At 44.3% G+C, this 27,099-nt stretch overlaps 1 protein-coding gene and 1 long non-coding RNA gene across 10 annotated transcripts in view; one reads left to right on the forward strand and one right to left on the reverse strand.

The window, feature by feature from the left end:
• Window positions 1-27,099, forward strand: part of Bcas1 (brain enriched myelin associated protein 1) — a 99,991-nt gene that overhangs the window by 19,986 nt on the left and 52,906 nt on the right. For all 9 annotated transcript variants that reach the window (XM_087197674.1, XM_087197678.1, XM_087197679.1 and 6 more), the window contains exon 4: window positions 5,626-6,203. In XM_087197674.1, coding sequence (XP_087053800.1) covers window positions 5,626-6,203 — 578 coding nt within the window. The remainder of the gene's footprint in view (window positions 1-5,625; window positions 6,204-27,099) is intronic.
• On the reverse strand, window positions 13,503-22,850 carry LOC110344550 (uncharacterized). The gene is made up of 5 exons (XR_002387178.2): window positions 22,701-22,850; window positions 22,412-22,596; window positions 21,643-21,771; window positions 15,094-15,350; window positions 13,503-13,841 (listed from the first exon to the last, which is right to left on the reverse strand). It is a non-coding gene; the product is annotated as an uncharacterized LOC110344550 (long non-coding RNA).

Here is a 27,099-nt window from a genome sequence, read left to right on the forward strand (position 1 = left end):
GTTACAGGGATGGCTGTCTCCGTCACTGTGTCCAGCACGGTCCTTTGCCCAGCATTTGCAAGGCAATGCCCAGGTGCTCTGCCCCTGCCTGGCCCTCGACACCTGATTCAAGCCTGTCACCAAGTGCAGTGAGGGTGACGGGGCTGTAACCCGAACATGTCAACTCCCTGTCCCCTTAGACCGGGTTTATGTCTAGGGATGAGGGAACATGTAAACCAGGAATTGCAATAGTGTCCCCATGGGGACACAGCCTGAGACCTCCAGGGGCTGCCCAAAACCTCAGAGTACTGACCCAGTAGATGTGGTGATTTCCTATACCCCTATACCCAGGATAAAGTTCAGCTGATAAATTGGGCACAGTGAAAGATTAGCAACAGTCACTAAATAGAATAAAGCCAGGATGACAATATACTGTGCATAAACAGAAGTTGGGTCAAAATGGTCTCTTTCTCCAACTGCCTGAACTCCGTGTTGCATTAGACTGTAACAGTGTTTTTGGACTGCAGGTAACTTAAACCATGAAAGCAAAAAGCCTTAAACAAGGGGAGAGTACTGTGCTGAGATGCCTTCAGAGAGTGGCAAATGCTCTGTGTGCTCCAGTGGGTTAATGAGGGTGAGCTGGCAGGGTTACTCCAGACAGAGTGGTCACTGGAGGCCCATCCTGACCTGAGGCCTGAATGGTACAGAGGGAGCCATGGTAAGATCTTGAGGGAGCGCATTCCCAGGTAGAAAGAACAAGTGACACAGACGGCTTCAGGTGCAGATGTGACTGGTGTGGTGGGAGTGTAAGGAAGAATATGGTGTGAGTTGAGGTTCTAGAGGGTGCAGACGATGGTGAGGAGTCAGGACTTGATTTTCACTTGGGTAAATGACATACTTTAACTTTTGTTTGAAACAAAAAACATCAAGTACCAGTGTTGCCTGCATGTGAGAAAATCTCCTCCATGTGTAATTTTTCTTAAAAATCCACTAATTTCTGTAATCAAACTGTGTCTACATCTTCCTCCTTTCTCTTCTCTTCTTGCTTCTGCTACAAAATGCCATTAGGTGTTTGAACTTTGGAATCAGACAAATTCAGGTTCGAAACCTGGTTCCACCACTGATGAGGTGGACAAATGTTTCAGAAAGTGATTTGATGTCGCAGGGCCTCAGTTTCCCTGCCTGTTAAGTGGGAGTGATGAGAGTACCCAACGGTGGGTGTGCTGTAGCACTTACTTTAAATGCCCTGCTTACATAGCTTATGTACTGTGATGCCAGCACATGGGACGCGTTTGGTGAATATTAGCGGCTAGTTTTGTAGCTGTGCCAAGTGAAAATTTTAGCTTTCACATATGAAAAAAAAAAAAATCCAGGCGCAATGGTCCACATTTGTAATCTCAGCCACTCAGGAGGCTGAGGCAGGAGGATCACAGGTGCAAGGCCAACCAGGCAACTCACCAAGCCCCTGCCTCAAAATACAAAATAAAGAGGGCTGGAGATGTAGCTCAATGGTTAAAACTCCAGTACCAATAAAGAAAAAGAAGAAACATACCTCTTCCTAAAAAATTCTGAGTATTGCATATGCTTGTGCAGGTAAATGCAGGTCAGCTCTCTGATGAAGCCCCTCGTTTTGTCTAAGAAGACACAGCGCTTAGAAAATGACAAACATTTCTGAAATTTCTCTGTCCCAGATTCTTGTACTCGTAAGGATAAGTTAATTCATATCTTAACTATTCTTAAAAGTGTCTCAGGGCCAGGGATTTAGCTCAGTAGTTCTGCCACCTACCTTGCAGGGGCAAGGACCCAAGTTCGATCCCTGGTACCAAAAATAAATAAAAAATAAAAAGTGTGTCAATCACATTCAAATTGGCAAGTTAAACCACCGGAATAATGCGTTTCCTTTTGACTTGCATTTAGAAATGTGAAGTAGCAACTGTAACAGTGCTGTATAACCAGGGCAATCACAGTGTATAAATACAGCCAAAGCGACTACAATTCACTGAACATCTGCTGCAGACTAGGAAGTTTAAGTGCTTTGCAGGAAGTGCTGTATTAACCTTCACAGTCATCCTTTGGGGAAGGATGTCACTTCCATGGCCATTCCGTAAGAAGACTAAGGCATAATGGCAGGAAGTCACTCTCCAGGTCACCTATTTAATAAGTGAGGGACGATGTCAAAGCCAGGCCCACTGATCCACAGCCCGAGCTCTCTACAATCACGTGAGAAAGCTCCGGGAAGTAAGTCCTCCTTCAAGCCTAGACAAAAGGATTTCCCTTTAAACACAAAATATCTTTTCTATAGTAAAGAGATCAAAGTTTTCAACTTTATCGTCTAACTATTTGGGAGCTGCCATTTGCATTCTTGATTTCCTTTTATCTTCCTGAAACTCTTGCACTTTTCATGAATAGTAAAATCTCTCGTGTGTCGTCCGTCCGTCTGTCTGCTCTGGAAGAACACTCTTATTCACCAGGTTTATAGTGAGCTTCTCCTAAGGGTTCTTGAGGAATTGAAAGCTTAGTTCCAGTCTTCAGAAAGAATTTTTCATTCTTTCTTGGTAGTATGAGGAAGGCATGTAAGTGCCCCCCATCTTTCCTGGAGGATAAGACCTGTAGCTCCAACAACTTTTATTCCTCTTCAATTCACACAGATCAGATGTGTGTGGCTGCTTCTTTTAGGAAATATTTTATCATTCTTAATGCTTAGCCCTCAGATCACTGCAATCTCCTCTTCCTAAGTGAATCTTTCCCTTCATTTTTATTGAGCCAACTGAGCATCGGTGATTTTCTTTCCCATCTACCTCTTTCCGGAGAGCTCACTTTTCTGTATTTTGTCCTCTCTACTCTTCCCCCCAACCATACTGACTGCCTGCAAGGGTTACAAGCCTAGAGGTAGCTTCCTGAAGGGAGAGCGGATTCCTACTGAAAAACAGTGCAACAGGTCCTGAGTAGTCCGCTGAGGTTCTCCGCAAGTCACTGAATATATGCTCAATTTAATGTGGAGCGTTACTGGCTTGTGTTGTGCTAAAGTCCAACTTCAGGCACAGGTGGATCCAGGTGTCCAAACCCTATCACTGGGTCTCCTGGCTCTGCTCTTCCTCCGTATTAGTTCTTCACTGAGCGTCCATCCCCAATGTGCTAGCCAAGTCTGCCCCTGCTTCCGGATGGAGCCCATTGGTTCATCGAACACGAAGGGGGCAGTTGTGGTCTCGTAGATTTAGCAAAAGCCCCAGTATTTATTTTAATCGCTCCAGCTTAGTCCATGTGTCCAGGTGAAAAGTGAGAAGCTCCACAAGAGAATCAGAAACCAAGGTGGCTGTCGTGGGTCAGCAGCCGCCGCCGTCAGGAGTCAGAGCTACAGTGGCCGTGCAGGGGTCCGAGTTCCAATGAGCTGGTGAGGACATTTCACCTGCCCACTGATAGCAGGCCGTGGTTTCTCTCCGCTGTCCTCCCTGAATGTGCTGGAATCTTCTCCACTGAAAGCAATACATTGGCACTTTTTAAAAGTCTCCATGGGAAGGTGTGGGGTGTGTGTGTGTGTGTGTGTCTGTGTGTGTTCCAGAGACTTCTGCCCTGACTGTAGCGCTCTGAGTTACCACTGACCCATTCAGTTCCGAGCCAGGGGATGAGGAGGAAACAAAAACGAGAGAGAAATCAGTTGATGCTTTGGGCATTTTGAAAAACCCTTCCTCGTCCTGCCTGGCAGCCTCTCCTTCTTAGCAGCCGTTGCCTCTGCCCTGGGTAGGGATGGCCGGGCTCATAGTATTCACTGTCAGGCTTCTGGGCCATGCTTGCTCACCTGCCTGCTCCGACTCAGTCCATCCGTCACTCTTCCCTCCTGGAGTGTATCCATCCATACTCCCGAGCCCGGGTCAAAAGCCAGGGAGAAGCAGGGCAGGAGGGGGCAGTGCACTGGCAGGTGCCTTCTTTGGGGTCTGCCGGCCCTGCCCTAGCAGCTTGCTGCTCCTCCCTGTCCAGCGAGGAGGACACTGCTGTCCCGGACCAGAACCCAGCAAGTGCTCCCTCCTTGTTTATTTGTCCTTGACTTGGTACGTGGTGAGGTGCTGGAGTTTGGCAAAACCTGTGTGTGCATTTATCACCACTTTTTTTTTTTGGTACCGGGAATCGAACTTGGGTCCTTCTGCTTGCAAGGCAGGTGGCAGAACCACTGAGCTACATACCAGGCCTCTATCACCACATATTAACGTGCAATATAAGCACAACAAAGAAGTTTTGATTCCTCTCTCTCTCTCTCTCTCTCTCTTTCCTGCAGGCTGAGGTTAAGAAGCATCTGCCTACAGTACTTCAAGCATACTGTAATGGTGTCAGAGGCAGGGAGAACATCTTTAAAAACCCTCACAGAGTCTGTCAGTTAAGCACTGACTTAGTAAGTCAACCGAAAAGGCCCTGTGCCAGATTGTTTGCGTGACGTTTCCCCTGCAGCATCAGAACAGCCCCGAGAAGGAGCTATGAATATCTCAGAGATTCAGAGATTTTTAGGGACTTTCCCAAGGTCACATAGCTGATGAATACAGGCTCTCAGTCTTTCCTTGTAATTCCAAAATTGTAGCTATTTTCCCCCTAAATATTGCACTGCTTTCTAAGAAGGACCTAGACGAGAAGATAGGTCAGTGACATCGAGGCAGAAGTTAAAGCAGAAGCAGGTGGGAGTTGGCAAGGCTCCCCTGGGAGGCAGAGGCCTCACAGCCTGCCGGCGCCTCCCCTTCCACTGGGCCTGCAGTCAGCTGGCTTCCTTGGGTCAGAACCTACTCTTCTGGACTTCAGAGCACAAAATTTCTGAGAACTACTTTTTAAATCTTCAGTTCTTTTCATGATCTGTGCAATAAAACGTTATAGTACAAGAGAGCATGAAGTTAGGAATTGGCTCAGCTCCTTACCGGGCAGCCTCAGGAAGGTGGACGAGCCTGTCTGAGTCTGTTTTCTCCCTCATGAATAATGACAGGAGCTACCATTCAGGACATTTATTGAGCCCTTACTATGTACTAGGCACTGTTCTATATACTTTAAAAATATGGACCTATGTAATCTTGGTAACAAAACTATGAGATAGATTGTATCATTGTTTCAGAAAGTTGAAGTAGAGAAAAATTAAATAACTTGGATTCAAATCCATATTCTAACACAATGGTTCTCAACGTGAATGATTTTTGTCCCCAGGGAGGGTCTGCCAAGGCCCGCAGAGGTGTTCAGCTGTCCCAACCTCTTCTGAGGATCTGGTAATTCACAGGCCAGGTCCCCATCGTTAAGCACACGCTGACCCAGGGGTCTGCAGCTCCATGGAGACCCTGTCCTAGCTCCTGAGCCCGAGCTCTGCGCCACTGCCCCGTCTGCAGCAGAAATGGTGACCACACGCTTCCCACGGCTCCCCGTGGAGGTGAAAGAGACACCTGAGCGTGCAGGTCCCATCTACAGCTGGCGGCTTTCCGGGAGTGGCTCCTCCTCCCCGCTGACCTCCCCTTCTCTCCTCCCAGGAGGATGGGGACAGCAAACGTCCACTGCCCTGCTGCGCCGGGATAGCACAGCCCCAGCGTGCCTTGAGGCCTCTGTGTATCAAGTGTTCCGAGTCCATTCTTCCTCTGGGAATTTCCTGGCCTGTTGAATAACCTCTGTTTATGTTTGTGTTGACAGTCGATCTGGGAATACGCGTGCAGACAGACAATGTGGACACTTCTTCCCCCAGGACAGTGGAGGACAGCACTGCTGCGGATGCCAGCGGAAAGGATCTTGGGAAAGGCGCCAAACCCGAGGCCCCAGCTGCTAAATCTCGTTTTTTCTTGACACTCTCTCGGCCTGTACCAGGACGTACCAGAGACCAAGGCATGGATTCATCCACGGGAGCAGCGAAGCCTGATGTCAGCTCCAACACGACTCCAGCGAACAAAGACCCGAGTGACAGCCCGGCCCTTCTCGGAGCAGCTGCACCGGGGCCGGCCATGGATAAAAGCCCAGGGCTGAGCCCAGCCGGGGACCAGGGCCTGCCGGCCACCGGGACACAGGCTCCTCTCCCACCTGAGTTAGTGAGCGAGGCCCCCTCCAAGCGCAAGGACTCCAGCTTTTTCGACAAATTTTTCAAGCTGGACAAGGGATGGGAAAAGGCAGCAGCTGAAGACCAGCAGGAAGCCAAGAAGGCGGAGCATCCAGCCGCGGTGGAGGCCAAGGAGGTCCCGGGGTTGTCCCGGCAGTCCCGCGGTGTGCAGACAGGGGAGGTAAGTGTGCAGAGCGACTCTCCACTTTGTGGCACGTGCATATGTGGGGTCCCGGATGGGGTAAGGCCACCCCGCATGCACAGTCCTGCAGTCATCCAGGGTCCTAGGCGAGGTGTCAAGCTCCTGGCCCCCTAGGATGAATCGCAGCCAACTAGTGTCTCCCCCAGTGTCCCTGTGGGCAGCAACATCTGTTTAAAGAACAATAACAGCCGTGGTGTGTGTTTTATGTTGAAGAAAAGCGGAGGTGAGTTACATACAGATGAACTCATCCTTCCATTTATCAGAGGCCAAGGGAGACAGGTTACATTTATGATCAATGGAGTCTGAGCAGAAAGGCATTAGTGGAATAAAAATGGTTCTAAAAGACCTAAGTACCCAGCCCCGTCTCAACAGACTGTTTAACACACAGCATCTCTGTGGCTTTAGTGGGGACGCATTTCATCCCTTGCTTGTCATAGCCTGGGCGATCTTTTTCTTTTGCACCAATATGCAGGTTTACAGGTCTAGACAGACTACTTTATGTACTAATTATTTTCCAGGGAGCTAGAACAGTACTTTTGTAAAAACTAAATGTTTTTGCAAGGAGGTGTCTTGAATCAGTTGTTTTCTTTCTTGAGCAAAGGAAAAGGCAAGCTTTGTTGATATTTTAAAAAAGCATTTAACCTTGAGAGAGCTTGAATGAATTCTTGAATGTAGAAAGAGATAAAAATTGATGCACCGTGTTTTTAAGGTGCTTGATTTTTTTTGTTGTTAACAGACTTTTAAATAAGAATTTTTTCAAAATTTAAGAATAAAGTTGAGTGCCTCCGGTTCATTGAAAAGGGGGAAACATTATATTGGGCTAAGTGTTTTACAATGTGGTTACTTATCACTGTTGACAATGTTTTTGCCTTTCGAATGTAGCTGTGTGCCCCAAGATGCTAATAATAACACTGGCTATCATTTATCGAGTGCTTATCACAGGCTGGCTTCTGTTCTAAGCACTGAACATACATTATTTTACTTAATGAAAATGAGTGTCACATTAACCTGTGATGCTACCCAGGGTAGCATCAAGAATTATACTGTGGGGCGGGAATTTAGCTCAGTGGTTCCAGCGCCTGCCTCGCAAGCTCAAGGTCCCGAGTTTGAAAAAAAAAAAAAAAGAATTATACTGTGACTGTCAGAACCAGCTGAAAACTGTGGACAGTTGTAATTGAGAAAAGATACTAAGTCTCATGTGTTGAAGTTGTTACTGTCAGCATTCTTGCTCTTTCTGTCAATTTGGACTCAGAGTTTATTTTCAAAATTTCTTTCAGAAGTTTAAAAAGTTTCCCTGCAGATGCCATGTCCCAAACTGTAGCAGTGTGAGGAGCCAATTAAAATAGCTGTTGTGTGATTCAGAAATGGGTCTTCAGATACATCCAAACATCAGCTCTTTCTGAGTGTGACACTGGGCCAGGCACGGGTGACAGATGGCACACAGAGCCTCTGCCCTCGCGGAGTGTGCTGTCTGGTGAGGGTCGATGAACAAATACAGCTGTGATTGCCAGTCAGGGTGGCACAGGCTCCGCCGGAAGGCAGGGTGTGGAGGGGATGTCCGGGGAAGCAGCCCCACCGCCCACATCCCATCAGGTGGAAAAGCCAGGAGCCTGAGAATCTCCTGTCTGGAGAATATAAAGCGGTCATCAGTATTCTCGACTATTTCAGAAAATGTTTACTACCTTTCCCCGAGTAGAGAAACCATCGAGCTCTAATTATTGGTCATGGGCTCCTAAAGCTATTTGGAGGTAGTGATTTTGTAAATACTCAGTGCTTCTTTGGCGTGGCCACTTAGGGCCCATCATTGGCTGAGTTAGGAAAGGATGGTGTTATTTACAGGAAGAGAATGGAGGACTGTACTTTACCTGTCTTCTGGCAGTTGTTCAGCCACTCATCCAAATCCCTGTCCTAATTAAGCAAACCAGGTCAGCATTTGATAGCTACCCCAGACCCTACTGAACCATAACTGCTCAGCATATACCATCCATTTCTGGTCTAAGGAAAGGGGAGGGAAATGTTTAGAGTTTCGGTTTATTAGCTCAGCTACCCTTCCTGGGGGCGTGAAGGTCCCCTGTTTGAATGGAATGGGTCTCAGGATGAGTCGAATCAGAAGGTGGCACCTCTGTGGGAGACAGAACAAGTATCTGATACAGTCAAGCCTGGAGTAGTATTTTCAAGTTACAATAATCTTAGAGTACCAAAAAATTGTCCTCCTTTTTGAATAAGTGGGCTAGATCCCTCAGACTGACTAATGAGATCTGTACCTGATTTTGCTACACTGCAAATTTCCATTTTTGGTTAGTGATATCGTCGGAATTTGAAATATTAAATGTCCTCTCTTTACTGTGTACATATAAGACACTAAAAAGTTAGGAAATAACCACTTCTTCAGTTCACAAGTGAACTTGTGACTATTCATATACCTACATCTGCAGAGGTTTTTTAATATAAAAAAATAGACCTCTGATTTGTTAAGCTTTCTCATCAGAACCCTGGCTGTGCCATTCTGTATTTGGGGGTAAAACCAATTGTGCTATAAGTGTCATGAGACAGTGCAGTCCTCAGAAAGTAACATGAATAAAACTTTTCAATCAATGGCTTTCTTGGTGGGAGAACCACATTATGGATAGATGGGTGTCAATGTATTGATTCAGAATTCTTAGGGTAAATTATGCCTGGGCCGAGCCGGTCAGCTGTTGGTCCCCTCCCACCCACACCAGCCCTTCTCCCACTTTCATTGCCCCCCCCCCTCTGGATTGGAATTCCAACCACAAAACCACAGAGCTGTGAATTAGGAGAGAGATGCCACCATTTCATCCCGGGAGAAACACACAAATCTTCTGTGTTTTCAGAATGACAATCTTATTTTTGTGCCTCATAAAACTACATTCAGAGCATAGCATAATTAAAACAGGGCAAGAATTCATGAACAAATGAAGCATTTACTACATAAGCCAAAGAAAAGATAAATTATATGCCTGAAAGATTTCACTGAGCTGCGATTCACACCATCCAACGTGCTGGCAGGGATGAGAATGTTCCCCCTGCCCCCACCCCAACTGAACCAGAATTCTAAAATGACTATTTAAAAGGTTCATCGTACACACACAAATGATCATATAGTGGAAATTTGAGCTTTATTGGTGAGAGAGAGAAAGAAAGAAAGAAAGAGAGAAAGAAAGAAAGAAAGAGCACACTAAGCTTCTATAATCCACGCATTTCTTCCAGAGGAGTCCGTGTAGGAGAGAGGCATACCTAATGTGTTGCAATGTACAGCTTCACAGAACAATGCTTTTTTTCTCTGCAAAATTTAGTGAAGTTCTTCATTTGTCATTTGAACACCAACCTTGTGCAAGGCATGGGAGGTAAATCATGTTCCCAGCCTTTGAAGAGCAAGTCATCTCGTAAGAGACATCATGTACAAGGGATGCTGTGATAGGTGTAGTGGCCCTCAAATTCACTCAGGCAACATTACAAGTATTAAGTACCATCTTCAATGAATTTGCCTCCTCCCCTCTTTTCTCCCTTGAATACATTCGCTTCAGGCTTTGGTCAAAACCACCCTGATGTTACACCTCTCTCTTCCCCTCATCACAGCTGCCAAATCCCCTAAGTCTCACTGCAGATCCAAGTGGGTTTGATCTCAGTTGACTGATGCGGTGGCCCCTCCTTCCTTCCTGAAGCATTGCCCTCGCTGGGTTTTGGTCCCCCAGACCCTTGACCACTCTTCCTCAGTTTCCCTGATGGATCTTATCACCCCCGTGTTGGAGCTCCCAAGATCTCACTCTTAGATGTCTTCCCGTACTACACTCACCTCCTTGAAGAATTCCCCGCTCCCCTGCCCTAGGTTTAAACCTAGCTCTCTGCCGTAGAGTCCCAAATGTGCTCTTATTTCTCTTGCCTGCATTTACCCCGGCTGCCTCTTCCACGTGCCTACTTGAATGTCCACAGCTCCAATGCATATTCACTGAGCACCTCAGCATCAGTGTGTCCAAAACTGAGCTCTCCGTGGATCACCTGACCACAGCTGGTCCACTGGGTGTCCTCAGCTCAGTGAACAGCAAAACCGTCTCCTGCCACTGCTGATTAGTGGTAGAATCGGACTCAAACAACCACTGTCTCAAGAATGGTTTTCTACATGGAATTAAGTAGTGAATTAAAACCTAAGTCCTGTCGTCAAGTAGGCTAGGTTTGCACTCTGCCTGACATCTACTGGCTGTACAACCTGGGGCAAGCTACTTTACCTCTCTGAGCCTCATTTTCCTCATTGGCAATGCTATGGTTTAGATCTAAAATGTCCACCAGAATTTGCATGTGTTTGAAAGGTGATTGGATCATGTGGGCGCTGTACTCATCAGTGGATCTATCCATTGATGAGTTCCATAGCTGAGTATGCTGTTGGGAGGTGGGGCCTGGTCAGACAAGGTGGGTCCCTGGGGTCGTGGCCTGGAAGGGTGTGTTCCTGTCCATGGGCCCTCCCTCTCTGTCTGCTTCCTGGCTACCATTATGTGAGGAGCTTTCCTCCGCCAGGCCCTTCTGCCAAGAGGTTCCTGCCTTGGAGCCAGCTGGCTATGGACTGAACCCACTGAAACTGTGAACCAAAGGAAACCTCTTCTGCTTTTAATTGCAGGTGTCAAGTATTTTGTCCCAGTGAAGGGAAAGTGACTAACATAGGCAAAGTAAGGATAATGATATCATCAGCACATTCTCACGTTATTCACACTTGTGAAAATTAAATTACATAAGTCACGTAAAATATTCAGCACACAGAAACTGCGTTTTGAAAAAGAGAAAAACTAGCTGTTTTTAGTAACATGGGTTTCCTCCCTGCCTACAACTCCAATTTTAGGCTTGTTACCTTTGATCTCCTTAGTTCTTAACCATAACTGTCAAAGATAGCATCACTGGGCCAGGGATTTAGCTCAGTGGTTTAGCCACCTGCTGCACAAGGTAAGGACCTGAGTTCAATCCCCGGTACCAAAAAAAAGATAGCATCATTAAATCTAACAAGAGGCACAAGTGTAACTTGGGGGGGAAAGGTACAGAAGTTGTAAAGTTATATTCAAATTTACATTTCCATACTCACAAGCCTCCTTCTTTAGTCTGACATTCAAGGGTTTCTACAGCTTTTCCTATGCCTTTTATTAGAGCTGCATTTTCCACTATGCCCTTAAATTTCTCCAGTCACGCCAGCCAATGTGTGGCCTATGCGGATGCCAGGGAATCAAAGTGTTTTCTCTTCTTCTGTCTCTTTTTCTGTTTATCAAAAATTTTAGCCAAGTTTCGTGGTGTAGCCCTGTGAGCCCAGCTACTTGGGTGGCAGAAGCAGGAAGATTGCAAATTCAAGGCCAGTCTGGGCAACTTAGCAAGACTGTCTCGAAAGTAAAATTTGAAAGATGGGAGGTAGCTCAGTGTTAGAGCTCCCTCCTCAGCACTGCAAGAACAAAACAAAACAAGTACTTCACTCTCAAGTGTTGGGTTTTCCATGAAGTGACCAGATATCCCCACGTGGGCCAGCTGTCTCATTCCTGGGTGGTTTCTGACAAAATTAATCCCCAAAATACTTTTCTGTCTGCTATGTGTTAAGTCAAATTCTGTGATAAAATCACTTTGAAGGAATCATCTCATGAAACTGTGAAAACTTTCAAGAAAGAGCCTATGTATTTTCACCATTTTACAGATGAAAAATCAGACATACGAAATTACTTACCCCAAGCCACACAGCTAAAGCATGGCAAAGCAAAAGTTGTCCGTGTCCGAAGTCTGTACTCTTAAATGCTCGACATGACTATTTTTACCAGTTATTTGAAACTTGTGCAGTAAGGTTGCAACTTACACAACTCTGCATAACAAATTTAATTTGAGGAACTGTAATTCAAAAAAGTTTGCATGTGCAAAATCAGATACACCAACTTAATCCCAAATTAAATTTTTTTTAAAAATGAATTGGCTAATTCCAGAATTAGAAGGGCAAGTGAATTATGTGCTTTTAAATTTTGTTTTGTTTTTTACTTTATGGCCACATAGCTATGCCATTTTGATTGGTAAAGAGAACAGTTTGTCCAAAGACTTGTTCAGTGAAAAAAGAGAATCCACCTTAAATAATGCAAGTTAGGGGAAAGGGAGATTTTTAGCTGCAACAGTACAATTTTGATGAATTTAGCACTAGGAAATATTTGATATGAGATGTTTGCACCCGCGGGGATTTTGTATTTGCAAATGTTAGAAGCTGAGTAACAGAATGTATGTCCAAATTCTATTACTTAGTAGCTGTGTGGTAGAGTCAAAAAATAAAAAATAATAATTCATAATTTCTAGTCTATGTAGTGTTTCGCATATGTTAACTTCTTTGATCTTTGTAACAGTACACCAAAGTGGATATTTTTCTACCTAACTTTGTACCTGGAAATCATTAAGTGAGTGGAGGCATAGAGATCACTTCAGCTTTGCCCAAAGGTAATTCATTTGAGGCAGCTAATTGGACCAGCTTCTGACGTGACTAGGACCCCCTCCCCCCAGCCCAGAATAAGTTTCATTTCTTGACCTCGCACATGCAGAGAGTCCCCAAATAATACTATTCTCACAGCGTGCAACACGCACTAGTATTCTCTATTCTGTTCTGTTCTGTTTATTTTTTTAATGCCGGCGTTGGCTCGCTAAGTTATTTTCCAGTCCACTAATGGCCACCATCTCAGGTGTGAAAACCCCTTTCTATTGTGGCATTTTTCCTACACTGAGGGCGTCATCTTAAGGGATGCGACTATTTCTTATGCAAGTGGGTCCTCCAGTACCTGTGCCCAGTGACCAGGTGTGACATTTGTTAGGCAAAGCAGCTAAGAAGAGATGACACGTAGCGTGTTGTTTCTCTTTGGAGAACGGTAGGCAGTGTTACTGGAGCATTATCTGCTCTGCCGAACACAGCTTTACACAGAAAGAGATCTCAGGGTGCTCGTGCAATATATTTGCTTTCACTTGGCTCAGATGTAGAATGATACATTTGTACCATTATTTAGCACCTTTAACTCAGTCTTTAGTATGGCATGGATCATGGTTGAATTTGCAAAAGAAATTTTGAGGGATCTTTCCTCCCAGAGCTAGTGCGTCTGATTCTCTCCTTCAAAAGTTATCACGATAGCTAATTCATGAGCATTTACTAGGTCACAGAAAGGCGACTTGGGTAAGATCATGTGGCTAGAAAGTGGGAGGGCTGGAATTTGTCACCAATACCCACACACTTAACCACAGTGCTTATAAGCACGAAACAAGAAAGCACTCTGAAGCTTTTTAAACATCACATATCTTTTAAAATTTCTGAAGCTAGTACTTCCAGAACTGATGTGCAGAACATCAGTCTGCTGAGATAGGGCTCCATCCCTACTTGCTTTGCGCTCTCTCCCAAAGGCTCACAATAGACAATAGACACCAGCCTCACAAAGGCTCTGAGAAGTCCTGCAGCAAGCATGTCCGTTTCACTTTGTTCCTCCAAGTATTTCTGAAACTTAATTATCTGCAGAGTTCCAAGCGTTCTCATCTAAGAAGGAGGGTCCACCTTCCTGGAAGAGCTCTTCTAGCAAACACTCAGCTAAGCGTTCAGACCGCAGGTTGACAGCTAACCACCTGTAGAATATATCTGGTCAACAGATATTTTATTTGGCCTACACAGTATTCTAAATATTTTAATTTATTGACTGTGTTTAAGATCGATAGTTAGCGATATTTTACAATGATGATAGTTCAGCACAATCCCTCATTTTAGACATTGCTGAAAAGTAGGAAGTTGTATTCAGTATTCCCCGATGGATGCGAGGGGCGCCTGTCCCTTGACGTGGGATGTCCACTTCCACTCCCCCAGTCCAGCCCTTCCTATCCCACCTACCAGGGCAGCCATGTGCGTTCTTCATTATAACACTTGCATTGTGATTTTTCCTGTAGTAGAGTTGAGTGTCAACAAATACACCCATCACAGGCTACTTTGTCTCCTGATAGCATTTACCACAACTTAAAGCTACTTAGATGACTGTGTGGTCACCAGACTGTAATTCTGGGGCCTGAGGATCAGCCAATTAGCAGATGTTAAGCAATAAATAAGAGAGGCGAGAACTTTCTTTATTCATTCAACAAACATGTGAACGGTTTCTTTGAGCCAAAACTATAACTTTTAGGTTCTGATATGGACAGAACAGTGCAGCTCATGGAAGCTGTCATTTTCAGTGGAAAATTTAACTATAAGAAAGAAAAGTAAATGAGCAAATGGTTCCAGGGCCTAAAAAATGATTATCAATCAAATAAACAGACTTTTGCGGTAAAAAATAGAAGAGTGATCATTAAAATGGAATATGGGTAGCATCAGGAAAGAGATTTGTCCAAAAATGCAAGGAAAAATGTGTGACTTTTTTTGTAGAAGCCTAAACAATTCTTAGAAATCTGCACCCTGATGCCGGCAGCATTTAAAGCCATCTTCTCACTATTGGGACGTGTTTATTAAACACATGACAAACATGATCTAGGCTGTGGGTTGTTAGCTTTTGTATTTGAGACAGTTTCGCTTTGTTGTTTTTTAATGCTGGGCACTTTTCCTCCAGTAACTATGAAATGCCATTGTCGGCGTAGGGGCTGCATGTGTTGGAACTAATGGAACCCAGGCATCTAACACAAATCCTTCTGCCTGTGCGATCTACCTCAAAATCTCTCTCCACCTACTCTTTCCCAGTGGCAACTGTATTTTTCCATTTCAAATCCTACCTGAGAGGACTTCATTTAAGAGCATGCTAACTTGTGTGTCCTTAGGAATGTCTCCAAAATAATAACCTCTGCCCCCGCTCCCAAAAAAAAGAGGCAAGAGAGGAACATTTCATTCCTAAATACCCACCTTTCATGAGCCATTGAAAATCAAGTTGACAAATTCACTACTCCTGTAGTAGAAGTGCTGAGAGAGAAAATGGAAAACCTCTGTTTATAGGAAGCACATAGAAATTGCTTTCCTTGATTGATTTCTTTCTACTCTCTCCGCTTGTGGTCACAGGAACAAATGGTTTATTTAATCTCACAAATACGCCGTCTTCACATTACAGTATGCAGCAGCTGGGGATTAGTGAGGATTCGCCATGCAGAAGTTCTGTCAGGCTTCTGCTGGGAGATGAAAGATGAGTTTTTAATACACTGAATTTATGTCTACAGAGCAGTAAAACAGGTATAGAGATTATGATATACAAGGAAGACTTCAAACTGAATGTTTCAGTCTCTCTTGGTTCTATTAGTAAAATAAGAAGCTAAAAGTAACAATGTGTCCTCTCTCTTTCCAAAAAGAGGAAGGAAAATGTGTAAGTGGAAAATTTTAGGTCTTGCATCACACAGCTTAAATTCCCCTCTTAGAAAGCATGCCACAGGATGATTAAAATCTAGGTTTTACATTCTAATATTTTATTTCATTTCTCTCTGAGGCCTCTGATAATTTCTCAGCTAAGCACTTGGATCACTATGAAGCTTGCTTCAACTATAGATTTTGGCAGCACACAATTTTAAAGTTTTAACCAACACATCTTTTTTGCATGAGCCAGTCTATATTCAAGAATTTATTGAGAAGTTGAGCAAATTTTAACCACAAAACTTGTTTTTAAGTAATTCCAGCATTGTTTATAAGAGAAAACTTGAGAAAATTTGAAAAGTCCACCGGAAGGGGTTCTCTGTTGATTGCAGTACGTCCTAACATGTGTACTGCAACAAGGATGACATGGAGATAAAATGTGATATATGAAGACAGTCACACATAGCATAGAATACAGAATAATTTAGTTTGGGTAAAAGTGGTCTCCATGTCCACATATCTTTTCTTTCACCCAAAGAGGAGTAAGGAATAAAAAACAATGTAATTGTTAATAGAAAAAGTCTTTTCATAATGGTGTAATGGTTGTATTTATCTATATATATTCTCTTTTTTATAAAAGGAGCAGTGTAGGGAACCACCCAAGTAGAAGAAAATGCCACCATCTAGAAAATGTCTTGATTTCTCCACTAGGCCATGACGTGAGGCTGAAATATAGTGAATCTCACTAGAAATTGTCACAAGTCCCTAGCTACACAGAAGCTCCAGCAAGAAGTTATGTTTCTCTCACAGTAATTCCCAAACTAGGCGATCCAAAGCTTGTGTGGCAATTCCTTGTTCAGAAATGACACTTTCTAAGTGCATTTATAGTTGCTATGAAGCCATCTCAGAAGACAATCCAAAAGAGAAATTTTGTTGTGAATGAGCCGAAGTCCTGACATATGAGGCCTTTCCAGTGCTTGTACTGCTTGGGTTCTGTTCTTGCTTTTGTCATGGGCTTAAAAGATACAAGTGCGTTTTTATCAGTTGGTGTTAATTGGGTAGAAGTAGTGGGAAAATAAAAAAGACAGATTTTCTGTGTTGATATATATATTTATTGACCTCCTTTGGTGACTTTGAGCTTTATTTAACAGAGTAAAAACAAAAAAAAAAGTCAGTGTGTTTTAGGAAACTTTGAGTGTCCACAAAATGCTTTTAGCATTTGGTCTTAGCATTCCTCCCTGCTTGCTGATTTACTTTCCTTTCTAGGCCAATTGGAGGAATTTAAGAATTAACCAAACCCAATTTTTCTTCCTGAATCTGTAATGGCTCCACACAGGTGACCATACTCTGTGAAGAAGAAAAGTGAAGCCTTAATGACCATCCAGAGGCCCCTGTTGCCTGGAAAATTAAACCCTTTGTGTCGTTGTGACACTCAAGAGGAGAAGAGGCGAAGTTTCCCTTTCATCCCAGGCAGCACGTGGCTCAAATTTCAAACAGATGGAAAAGAGGAGAGTGGAGGGTTTCGGTGCCCTCAATGCATTTCAGACAAATGTTCCTGTGTTGCTCTGCATTCCGAGGCGCCGACTGCAGGGATGAAGATTCAGAAGCAGTGGGCACCGCAGCCACATCCAGGTGAGACAGACCCATCACGGAGCTCCGGAGAGGGACTTTCGGCCTCTGCCCTCCTGGATCCCTTATATTCTCTCTTTGACAGTGTAAGACCTTGCTCAAAGGAGGCTGAAATCCAGCTGACAATTTATAGCTGCAGGAAAGTGCCAAGAGTTCCACGTGGGCTTCATTATAGACAGTCAAATTAGGATGGGCAGTGTTATTTTTCAACCTGACAAATCGTGATTGCTTACCTAGGGTTCCTGTCTGTTTGCTCTTTGAAGCCAACAGAAAGGAAAAAAGTACATAAGCCTGTTACACAGTGATGAAATACAAACGGACACATGAACACCTGTTTTCTTAAAAGGAGTTCCCAGGTATTTCCTGGAGAACATTTCTGCTTCTCTCTAAAATGTCTGTTTGCTGAGGATGATCTGGAAGCCTGGTAAGAAGAGCAAGGCCACATTTGTAGTCAAGCACAAAGATTATTCTACAAATGTACTTCTACACTGCAAGCTGCAAATGGTGGCCTGAGGCTGGTTCCTCCTTCCAACCGCATTGAGTTTGAGCCTTGGGATTTTTTTTTTTAACTTTTAATCAGTAACGCACATTTAGTTTTAATAATAATTTTAATAGGTAATGCACTCACTTGGCTCAAAACAAAAAATTACGAAGTGGTATACCTGCCCATCAGTGCCACTCCAATAGATAATCACTGCCTGTATTTTTAATATATATACCTTTCTAGGATTTCCTTAGACATATGTTCTTATTTTTTCTGTTTTACACAAATGATAATATAATATGCACTCTGTTCTGCTTCATGATTTTTTTCCAGTTAACAATACTTTCTATACCTGTACATAAAGAGCTTTCTCATTTTTAATGCCTATGGAATATTCCACTGAGCAGATGTGTCATGATTTATTTAACCAGCACCCCTTTGACGGGTTTCCAAACTTTTGCTATTAACTTCTCTACTGAATAACTTTGTACATTTGTTATTTCACACATATATGAATTTAGGTTTAGAATCAGCTCTTAGAAATAGAGTTGCTGGGTAATATATCCTTTTAAAAGTTTTTCTAGTCAATGCCAAATCACCCACTGTCAGAACTGAATTAGTTTATACTCCTATCAGCAATGTATGAGTGCCTTCATTATCCCAGCCAGCTGAATGAATATTTTTGTAAACACTTGGATTTTTTACAATCACTCTTTTCATGACTTCTCAATTTCGAGTCATAGATACAACAACCTTCTCAATCCAAAACTATAAAACTTTTCCTGTATTTTCTTCTAGTATTTTTATTCACTTTGATTTCATTCTGGTGTAGAGCTGAGCTGTGACACCAGGTTAGCATTTTTCCCCAGATAGTTGCTCTGTGGTCCCTACATCTTTTATTTAAAAGTACTTCACTTCCATAGATTTGAGGTATTACCATACACTAATAAATTCCCATGTTTTGGGGTAAAATAAGTTGCATAGTTAATGATAACAAGGTGGGAAAATATGTATTATATTACTCCCAAAATAAGCCCTAACCAGAAAATAAGCCCTAGCATGATTTTTCAGGATGCTCATAATATAAGCCCTACTCTAAAACGCTCATAAAATAAGCCCAGATAAGATCAATAGCCAGATAGATGCATTTAGTATGTCCTTTGCAACACATGACAGATGTATTGAATTATAAAATAATATTGGTAGATGATTAAATATAAATAAATATTGACATTAATACTTAAATAAATTATAATGTAAATTAAAATTAAGTATTTGTAAATAAGCAGGTGCCTTTGGACGAGAGGTATATAGATGAACTGGAGACTTATTTTTTGAGACAGAATCTTACTATGTAACCCAGGCTAGCCTCGAACTTTCAATAACCCCCCTGCCTCAGCCTCCCAAGTGCTGGGATTACAAGCGTGCACCACCACATCCGGCTTGGAGACTTATTGCTGAATGAGCAGTCAGAGTACAGACACAGCACATGAACAACATGTGCACTTGATGACAAACGGACATGGTTGCGCCTGATAGGAATCTTCATAATTCAATGCATCATGTGTTGTAACAGACGTACTGTACTTAATACACTGTGTGAAATAAAGAAACGTTTTCTGAATTTTGGTGCCTGCAGTTTTTCATCACTTTTGAGTGGAGCATCATTGTCAACTCTCATTATTTTTGTTGCCCCTCCTGCCTCATAAGTCTTCAATTAACCTTGATTTAATGGAAACTTAGTGAACCCCAGCCTGCAAGAGGCTGTGACTTGGTGAAGAATTCATGGGATGAAATCACTGACAGCTGTGTTGCCAATGCACTACGAGCAGACTACATGGACAAGAAGTGCCGAATGAAGGAGAGCTCTGTTGCTGGACGTGAGAGAGGGTCCAATGGTTCTACAGGAAATGGAGTTGCAAGAAATTCGGACCAGAGCTTGGAGAGTTATGATGATGTTCCAGAAGATGACATGACTGTATTTGAATAAATGTAGATTTTGTACATAAATAAATGTAGGTTGGAGTACATGAAAGAATAAGACCTTCTCTGAAAATAAGCCCTATTGTGCCTTTTGGAGCAAAAATTAATGTAAGACGTGGTGTTATTTTCAGGGAAATATGGTAGTAAGGAAGAGGGATGGAGGGAAGGGAACTTGGAAGCCCTTGGTGAAAGGTGTTTAACTAACTCCTGAAAGGATGTGACCAAGTTAAGGCACGGTGGCACTTACAAGACTTTTTGTCTCTGAAATCATTTGGACCTGGGGTCCAATCCCAGCTCTGCTGTATGGCTTGAGGCAAGTGTTTATTCTTTTCATGCACAAACTTATTCATCAGTAAAACTGGAATTATAAACAGTATATAGTTAATGGGATCCTTAAGAACCAAACTGGATCTTTTTAACTAGCTTAGTATTGAGCCCAACACATAAAATTTAATTTTTATTATTATCATGGACATTTTCCTTCTCATTGTATTCCTGAACTAATGCATGGCTACAAAACATTCCATCACATAATTGTAGGTTAATTCTACATACTAACACCACATGCTAACTTAACTGTTCCAGAATTGTTAGACTTCTGGAATGGTTCTTTATTATTACTCTATATAGCCACCAGTATAGCCTATAAAAAATATTTTAACTTTTTAATCTTGAAATTATATAGATTCATATACAGTTGTACAAAGTCACACAGACAAATCTCTTAATCCAGTGTCGCCCAGTTGTAACATCTTGTAAAACTACAGTGTAATATCACAAGCAAGGCATTGACACTGATACAGTCAAATTGATGCCTTCCCACTTCCTCCTTTCTAAACTCCTAGCGACCACTAATAGTATGTGCCCCATTCCTGTAGCTTTGCTATTTAAAGACTGTTATGGAAACAGAACCATATAAGCCTATCTTTGATAGGCTTTTTTCCTCAGCAAGATTGGCTGGAGCTTCATCCAGACCGCGGAGCACCCTCCCTTCCTGTTTTGTTGATGGATGATGGTGTTCCTGTACCAGTTTGCTTAACTATTCCTCCAATGAAAAACATTTGCTGTCCCTGATTTGGAGCTACTGTAAATACATTTCACATTTCCACAAGCATTGTGAGAGTGATCTAGTTTTTCTACATCCTTGTCAGCCTCTGATCTTGTCACTACTTTTTATTTTAGCCATTCTGATTGGTGTGCGCTGATTATCTCATTGTGGTTTTACTGTAATGAATTATGAAAGTGAAATCCTCTTGCCACCTGCATGTATCCTCTGCAGTGAAGTGTCTCATTATAATGTTCTCTCATTGGATTTTTGTCTTTTGGTCTTTTTTTTTGTGGAAGTAGTGTGAAGGGATCTTTTGCTGCTGAATTTTTAGAGTTCTTTGCGTATCCAACATACTAGTCCCTTGTCAGATAACATGGCTTGCAAATATTTTCTCCCACTGCCTGCACTGTCTTTCCATCCTTTTATTAGGATATTTCACAGAGAAAAATCGTTTAATTGGTAAGTCCAACCTGTCATTCTTCCCTCATGAATTTTGCTTTTAGCATCAAATTTGGGAATTATTTGTCTAAATATAAACCCTAGAAGTTTTCTCTTTTTCCTTAACAGTTTTGTATTTATATTGTATATTCAGATCTAAGATGTGTTTTAACTTATTTCTTGTGTAAGGTGTGGGACAGATTGAGGTTTCTTTTTCCTCTGTGGATGTCACATCACTTTAAACCATAAGACTCTTCCCTCATTGCTTTTATATACCTTCGTCAGAAATCAGTTGGACGTACTCGTGTGGGTCTATTTCTGGATCCTCTATCCGGTTCAGTTGCTGTATGTGTCTAAAAGTTCTATCTCGCTAGACTGACCTTTGGTTAGAGAGACCAAGCTTTGGAGAAAGACTTGGTTTTTTACAATTCCCTTTGGTGTTTTGACTCTCAGTGTAGGATATTTAAGGCCAAGGGAATTCACCACTGTGTTGTTTCCCAGGTTCCTAGCTGGTCTCCCTTCTCCTCCATACCTTGCAGAGTCCTTTTATGTTCGTTTCCTCTGTAATTTCTGAGGTTTTTCATTGGCCTTAAAGAGAAAATACTCGTGTACTCCATCAGATGTCATTAGCAGAACTCTTATGTTCTTTTCTTGTGACAATCTAAGAAGAAAAAAATATTTCAAAGTAAAGGCTCAAATTCAAGCTGAGGGCTTCCATTCGAAAAGCCATAAAACTCTCATTCAAGAAGAGCTCAGGGCAAAGCAGTTATCCATCCCGGGCTGATGTCCAAGGCTTGAGGAACAGCTGCAGTTGGGAAGGCAGGGAAGAGGGACCGGGAGCAGATGGCTCGGCGCAGGGCAAAAAGCCGGTGGCCCCCTGTGCCCCCTGTGAACTGTGTCTCCTCCTGTCCAGGTCTCTGGCCCAGTTACCTCCCCCGCTTACACAGTGTGCACCACAGCCGGGTTCTCCCGCTGGCTCCTGAAGTCCATGGAGACACCGGACATCTAACAATGTGTTTCCCCTCCTGAGTTCCACTGTTCCCTGTGTGTCCAGCTCTGGGATCCCAGAAGAATCACAGCCTCCTGTGACCTGTAGGGAAACTGCCCTGCGCAGACGCTGGGCGGGACCTAAAGAACCGTTCCGCTCTCAGCGAGGAGCGCTAGGGAGCCCCTGATCGGGGGCCAGGGTCGGTCTGAGCGTGGCTTCAGCTTCCCGGAGGGCTTCAGCGACTGTCCAAAGTATCCAGTGCCCCGCTTCCCTCCACGCCCACTCCCGTCCGTTTCTCCTTAGCAGTCCTCACCGCCTGAGGCGTGTGCCGGCTTCATTGGTTGATCTGTATTTTGGTTTGGTTCGGGTTTTCTCTCTCCACAGAAGTTCCGTTCCCTGAGCACAGTGACTGGGTCGGAACCCCCAGGGCCTGGATCAAGGTGGTCGATACCTGCTAAGTAGCTCTTTCCCGATCCTTCCTGACAGATCAGCACATCCCTAAACGTGCAAGGATTCAAAGCCCAGCAAGGGCCAATTTTAAAATGTCAATTTCACGACTTTCAAACCATGCCTCCCGGTTCCTTCTGGAACCAAGTCCTGACCTGACTCGTGTCCCGCGGACCTTGTAGATCTGTTCTTTTGTTGTTCTCTGCCCTCGGGTATGTGGGTTCGGGAGGATGGGGGAGAACGCTGTCCTCTCCTCGCCTGGCAGGGGCCCTGGTCCCCCTGACGACTGCGCACCTCCTCTCTGCTGTGGGCCACCGTGCCACATCGCTTCTGCGCCTGCGCGGCGGAGCCTCCCCCACTCCCGCTCCTGTCAGTCCTCCCTCCCTTGCTGCCCTCCCGCTGCAGCCACCAAAGCTCTTGGGGCCCGGACACCTTCTCAAGCTGACGCCCAGCACATCCTCAGTCTGACTCCATGTTATTCTTCCAAGAACCTGGCCTTGCTTGACCCCTTTTCCTCAGCTGCACTGAACAGCCTGCTCCTCCAAACCTCTCCAGCCGCGCTGCACCTCGCCTTCCCTACTTCTCCTCCATCCGCCCTTCTCCATCCGCACCACCCCAGCACAACCACCTGTAACGTGGGCTCCCCTGCCCAGGACAAATGCTGCTTCACCCTCAGCCCTCCCCTCAGCCCTCCCATGGTGCACAGCTCCACGGAGAGCTCTGAAAGCAGTGACCCTGGGGCCTCATCTCTAGGAATTCTGGCCCCCTTGGAGGTCTGGGCACTGGGACTGGTTTCAGAGTCTGTGAGGCTGATTCCAGCGTCTAGCCAAGCTGGGGCCCAGGAGGTTCACAGAATTCACTCTGTTGTACCCTAGTTTTCCTCCCTTGCCACTGGCCTTGATCTGATGTAAGACTTCAAGCCCCTAGAAGAGATGGATGTGATTCGTCCCTAGACCACACAGGGCTCACCGTAACTAAAACCCTGACAATTAGCTAAATCTGTCGGATGCTTACTGTGTGTTACCACCACCCTAAACCTTTGGTGTGTGTTATCCCTTGACGCCTCAGCGCTAGGAGGAGCCAGGTGTTGCTCATCACCCCATTTTGACAGAGAAGCAAGCAGGGACCCGGGTGCTAGAAAAAGGGCCAGACTGCACAGACAACGAGTGTGGAGCGGGGAGAGGGGTCTGGGCCGCGGGCTCCAGGGCCTGCGCTAAGCCTGGCGGGGGGGCTCTGTACTAAGCCTGGGGGACCTGCGCTAAGCCTGGGGGGCGTCCGCACAGCACAGCTCGGGCGGAGTGAAGCTGCCCTCCGCAGCTGCTGAATGAAGGTGTGCAGATGAATGGACAGAAATCAGGTGGTGTCCCGGGTGACACCTTAGCTAGGCCTCGTGGGGAATTCCTCAATTTAGATTTATTTCCTGCCCCACTTTCATAATGGCTCATCTTCAAAACCCGTTCAATTATTCGTGTAATATTATTATTTAATAACCTTCTTGAGATCAGAGGTTTGATGCAAAAAATAATCTTCTGATGCACACTGTCTTAGTCAGTCCAGGCTGCCACAAAAGTACTTTAGCTCATAAACAACAGAAACTGATGTCCTACCCTCCTGGAGGCTTGAAGATTGAGATCAGGGTGCCGGCATGGTGGGGTTCTGGGCAGGATCTACTTTGGGGTTACCGAATCACTGAGTGGCAGAAAGAGGACTAGAAACCTCTCTGACACCTCCTGTATAATCCTATACATGCGAACTCCACTCTTTGACCTAAATCACCTTCCAAAAACCCTGCCTTCTAATACCATCAAGTTAAGGGTTAGGATTGCCACATATGAAATTTCAGAGGATGCATACTTTCATTCCATGACAACGCATTAAAATAATAACTTCAAGTCGGTGTGTGAATACCACCCCAACTAAAATTACCTTGCTGTAGCTGTAACACACTCCTCTGCTATGTGCAGAATTCTTAGCCATCCTCCTACCAAGCTAATGTCTTGGATCCTAATTATGCCTTAGAACTATAAAAGGTTAACTAATATTAGACCCTGTTTAGTAAAAGTGCCTCTCTTCCAAAGCAAAACACCTCTTGGGCTGGGGATTTAGCTCAGGAGTTCTGGCGCCTGCCTCACAACCATAAGGTCTTGAGTTCAATGATCCCCGGTACCAAAAACAAAACAAAACAAAAAAAAAAACAAGTCCAAAGCAAAATACCTCTTGCTTGGAATTAACAAGAAAACCTCACAAGACCCTTCAGGCCATGGCTCCTCTTTGCTTACAATTTGATGAAGCTCCAGCTCTTCAGGAGGCCTTTCACAAGAAAGACAACTTCATTTTGAAAACATCTTGGGGCTGAATGAAAACCTTGTGGAATACACACATTTTTATTACTTTAAAAATATTCACCAAAGTGTGTTTTATGTGTTTTTTTTAGCTATCCCAAAAGAGCCTTCTTTTTAATGCAGACTCTTCCGAGCTGTGCTCTCGAATCAAACAGTCTGAGGACATAGCTCAGGGCCAAGTGAACACCAAAGACACCTGTGGTTCAGACACTCAGAGGAGACAGATGGGGATGGGTGGCAGGACCCAGAAAGATGTCGAGAGGAGCCAGAGGACAGCCACGCCTGAAGCATGAACGAGCTTGAAATGACCTAGCCCAGGAAGAGAAAAGATAGAAGCAAGATCAGCAAGTATGGGATACGAAGGTACAGGCTCCTTCCACCTGCTTTCCCCCTTACTACTCACCCATGCATTCAGCAAATATTTCCCCCAAATCTGCTTAGTGTCAGAAACTTTGTGAATTGCGTGGTTTTCATTTCAGCTAACGGGTGCACTTCTGTATGGGGCTTTACAATACGAAGGAATTTTACATGTGCTATTTCTCATTCAATAGCAGGACAGATTAAATGGGGTGACACTTATCATCAATCCCATGTAAGATAAGGTAACTTTGTCTCAGAGAGGCTGAGACCCTGGCTAGGTTCCCTCGACTTCCGGGAAGTGGCGCTGAGGGATGAACACAGTCTGCCTGAGCACTAGAATTTCATCAGTGACTCGGTCGTGGTCTCACTGTGAAGGAGTCAGGCACAGCCCCTGTCCTCCAGGAGCACCAAGCCGAGCACATAGTGCTGACAGTTAAACCGACCACTGTGGCTCAATATGGTGGGTACCGATGCGAGGGAACCTTGGGAATGAAGAGCAGTGGGAACTGGTAGGGTAAACTCTGTTCCGAAAAGACTTGACTGAGCACCACACCATGTTAAAACAAAAAATAGGACATTGATCACAGTCATTTAGAAATAATGTTCACGATCATTACCACTAGTTAATATTGCAAGGTTTGGGCCAGGGATTTAGCTCAGTGGGTCTAGCACCTGCCTCGCATGTGCAAGGTCCCAAGTAAGATCCCCGGTACCAAAAAATATACATATATATTGCAAGGTTTGCTGCACCTCTAAGACGAATCTCATTGTTAATTTTAGAGGTCAGTGTTTCAGATACACACACTAATTTCAGATTTCAGGAGCTAAGTCTGTTATGTCCTGATTTAGTCCACAGTGCCGATCAAAGATGGCACAGCTCAAAGATCTCCTCACCCTTTGCCAGGTACAGATGGACCAAAGCTGGTCTGTTATCCACAAAGCAGGGTAGAGGGTTTTGGTCATGCTAGGGTGACAGGGACTGGCCTCACCGTCCTGGATGAAATCGAGCCGCCTGAAACGAAGGACACCTAGCAAACAGACCCAGCAGCAGGATCCAAGACCCTGGGTGTCAGGCAGCAAAGGCAGATGAGCTCTGGATGTAGGAAGGCAGCAGGAAGCCAGGGCTGGTCCACCTCCCTGCCTGGGGGGCCTCCAGGCCACCTGTGGAGCAGGGACCGAGGCTGAGTCCAGCAGTCCATGACACAAAGGTTGCAGGACTCACAGGGCAAAGCATTAGAGATGTGGGAGATGCAGAGGCCTCAAAGGGTCCAGATCAAGTGTTGGGCAGAGTGGAGACCTGCGCAGTTGTGCACAGCCCCTAGCACAGTGTGGGGAGTAGAAGTACCGCATTTGCGCAGTGTGAAGCAACGTGTCTTGCCCACCAGCTGGACCAGAAAGTCTCAGTGCTCACACGGCATAAGAGAACTCAGGAGGGTCTTTCCTCGCAAGCGGGGAAAAATCCACTCTAGACTCAATGCATCTTTGGTCCTTTTAAGATGAACACATCCTAAAAGTGAAAACTGAAAAGATCGACTATTTCCAAGTATCTTAAACTACATCCAAAACAAAGCTCAAGAATATTGATTGAGGCTGGCATGGTGACACATGACTATAATCCTAGCATTGGAGAGGCTGAGGCAGGAGGATCATTGTGAGTTCTAGACCAGCCTGGGCTACATAGTGCGTTTGAGGCCAGCCCGAACTGCACAACAAGACCCTGTCTCAAAAACAAAACAAAACAAAACAAATGAACAAAAGGAATATTATTGAAATTTTAACCAAACAGGTAAAATTCACAATATCTGGCATTTAACCAATAATTGACAGGGAGCAAAGAAGCAGGAAAATGTAA

This window comes from Heterocephalus glaber, unplaced genomic scaffold (assembly GCF_053883595.1).
Source record: "Heterocephalus glaber isolate CG9 unplaced genomic scaffold, H.glaber_assembly_v1.0 deba00001673, whole genome shotgun sequence".
NCBI lineage: Eukaryota > Metazoa > Chordata > Mammalia > Rodentia > Bathyergidae > Heterocephalus > Heterocephalus glaber.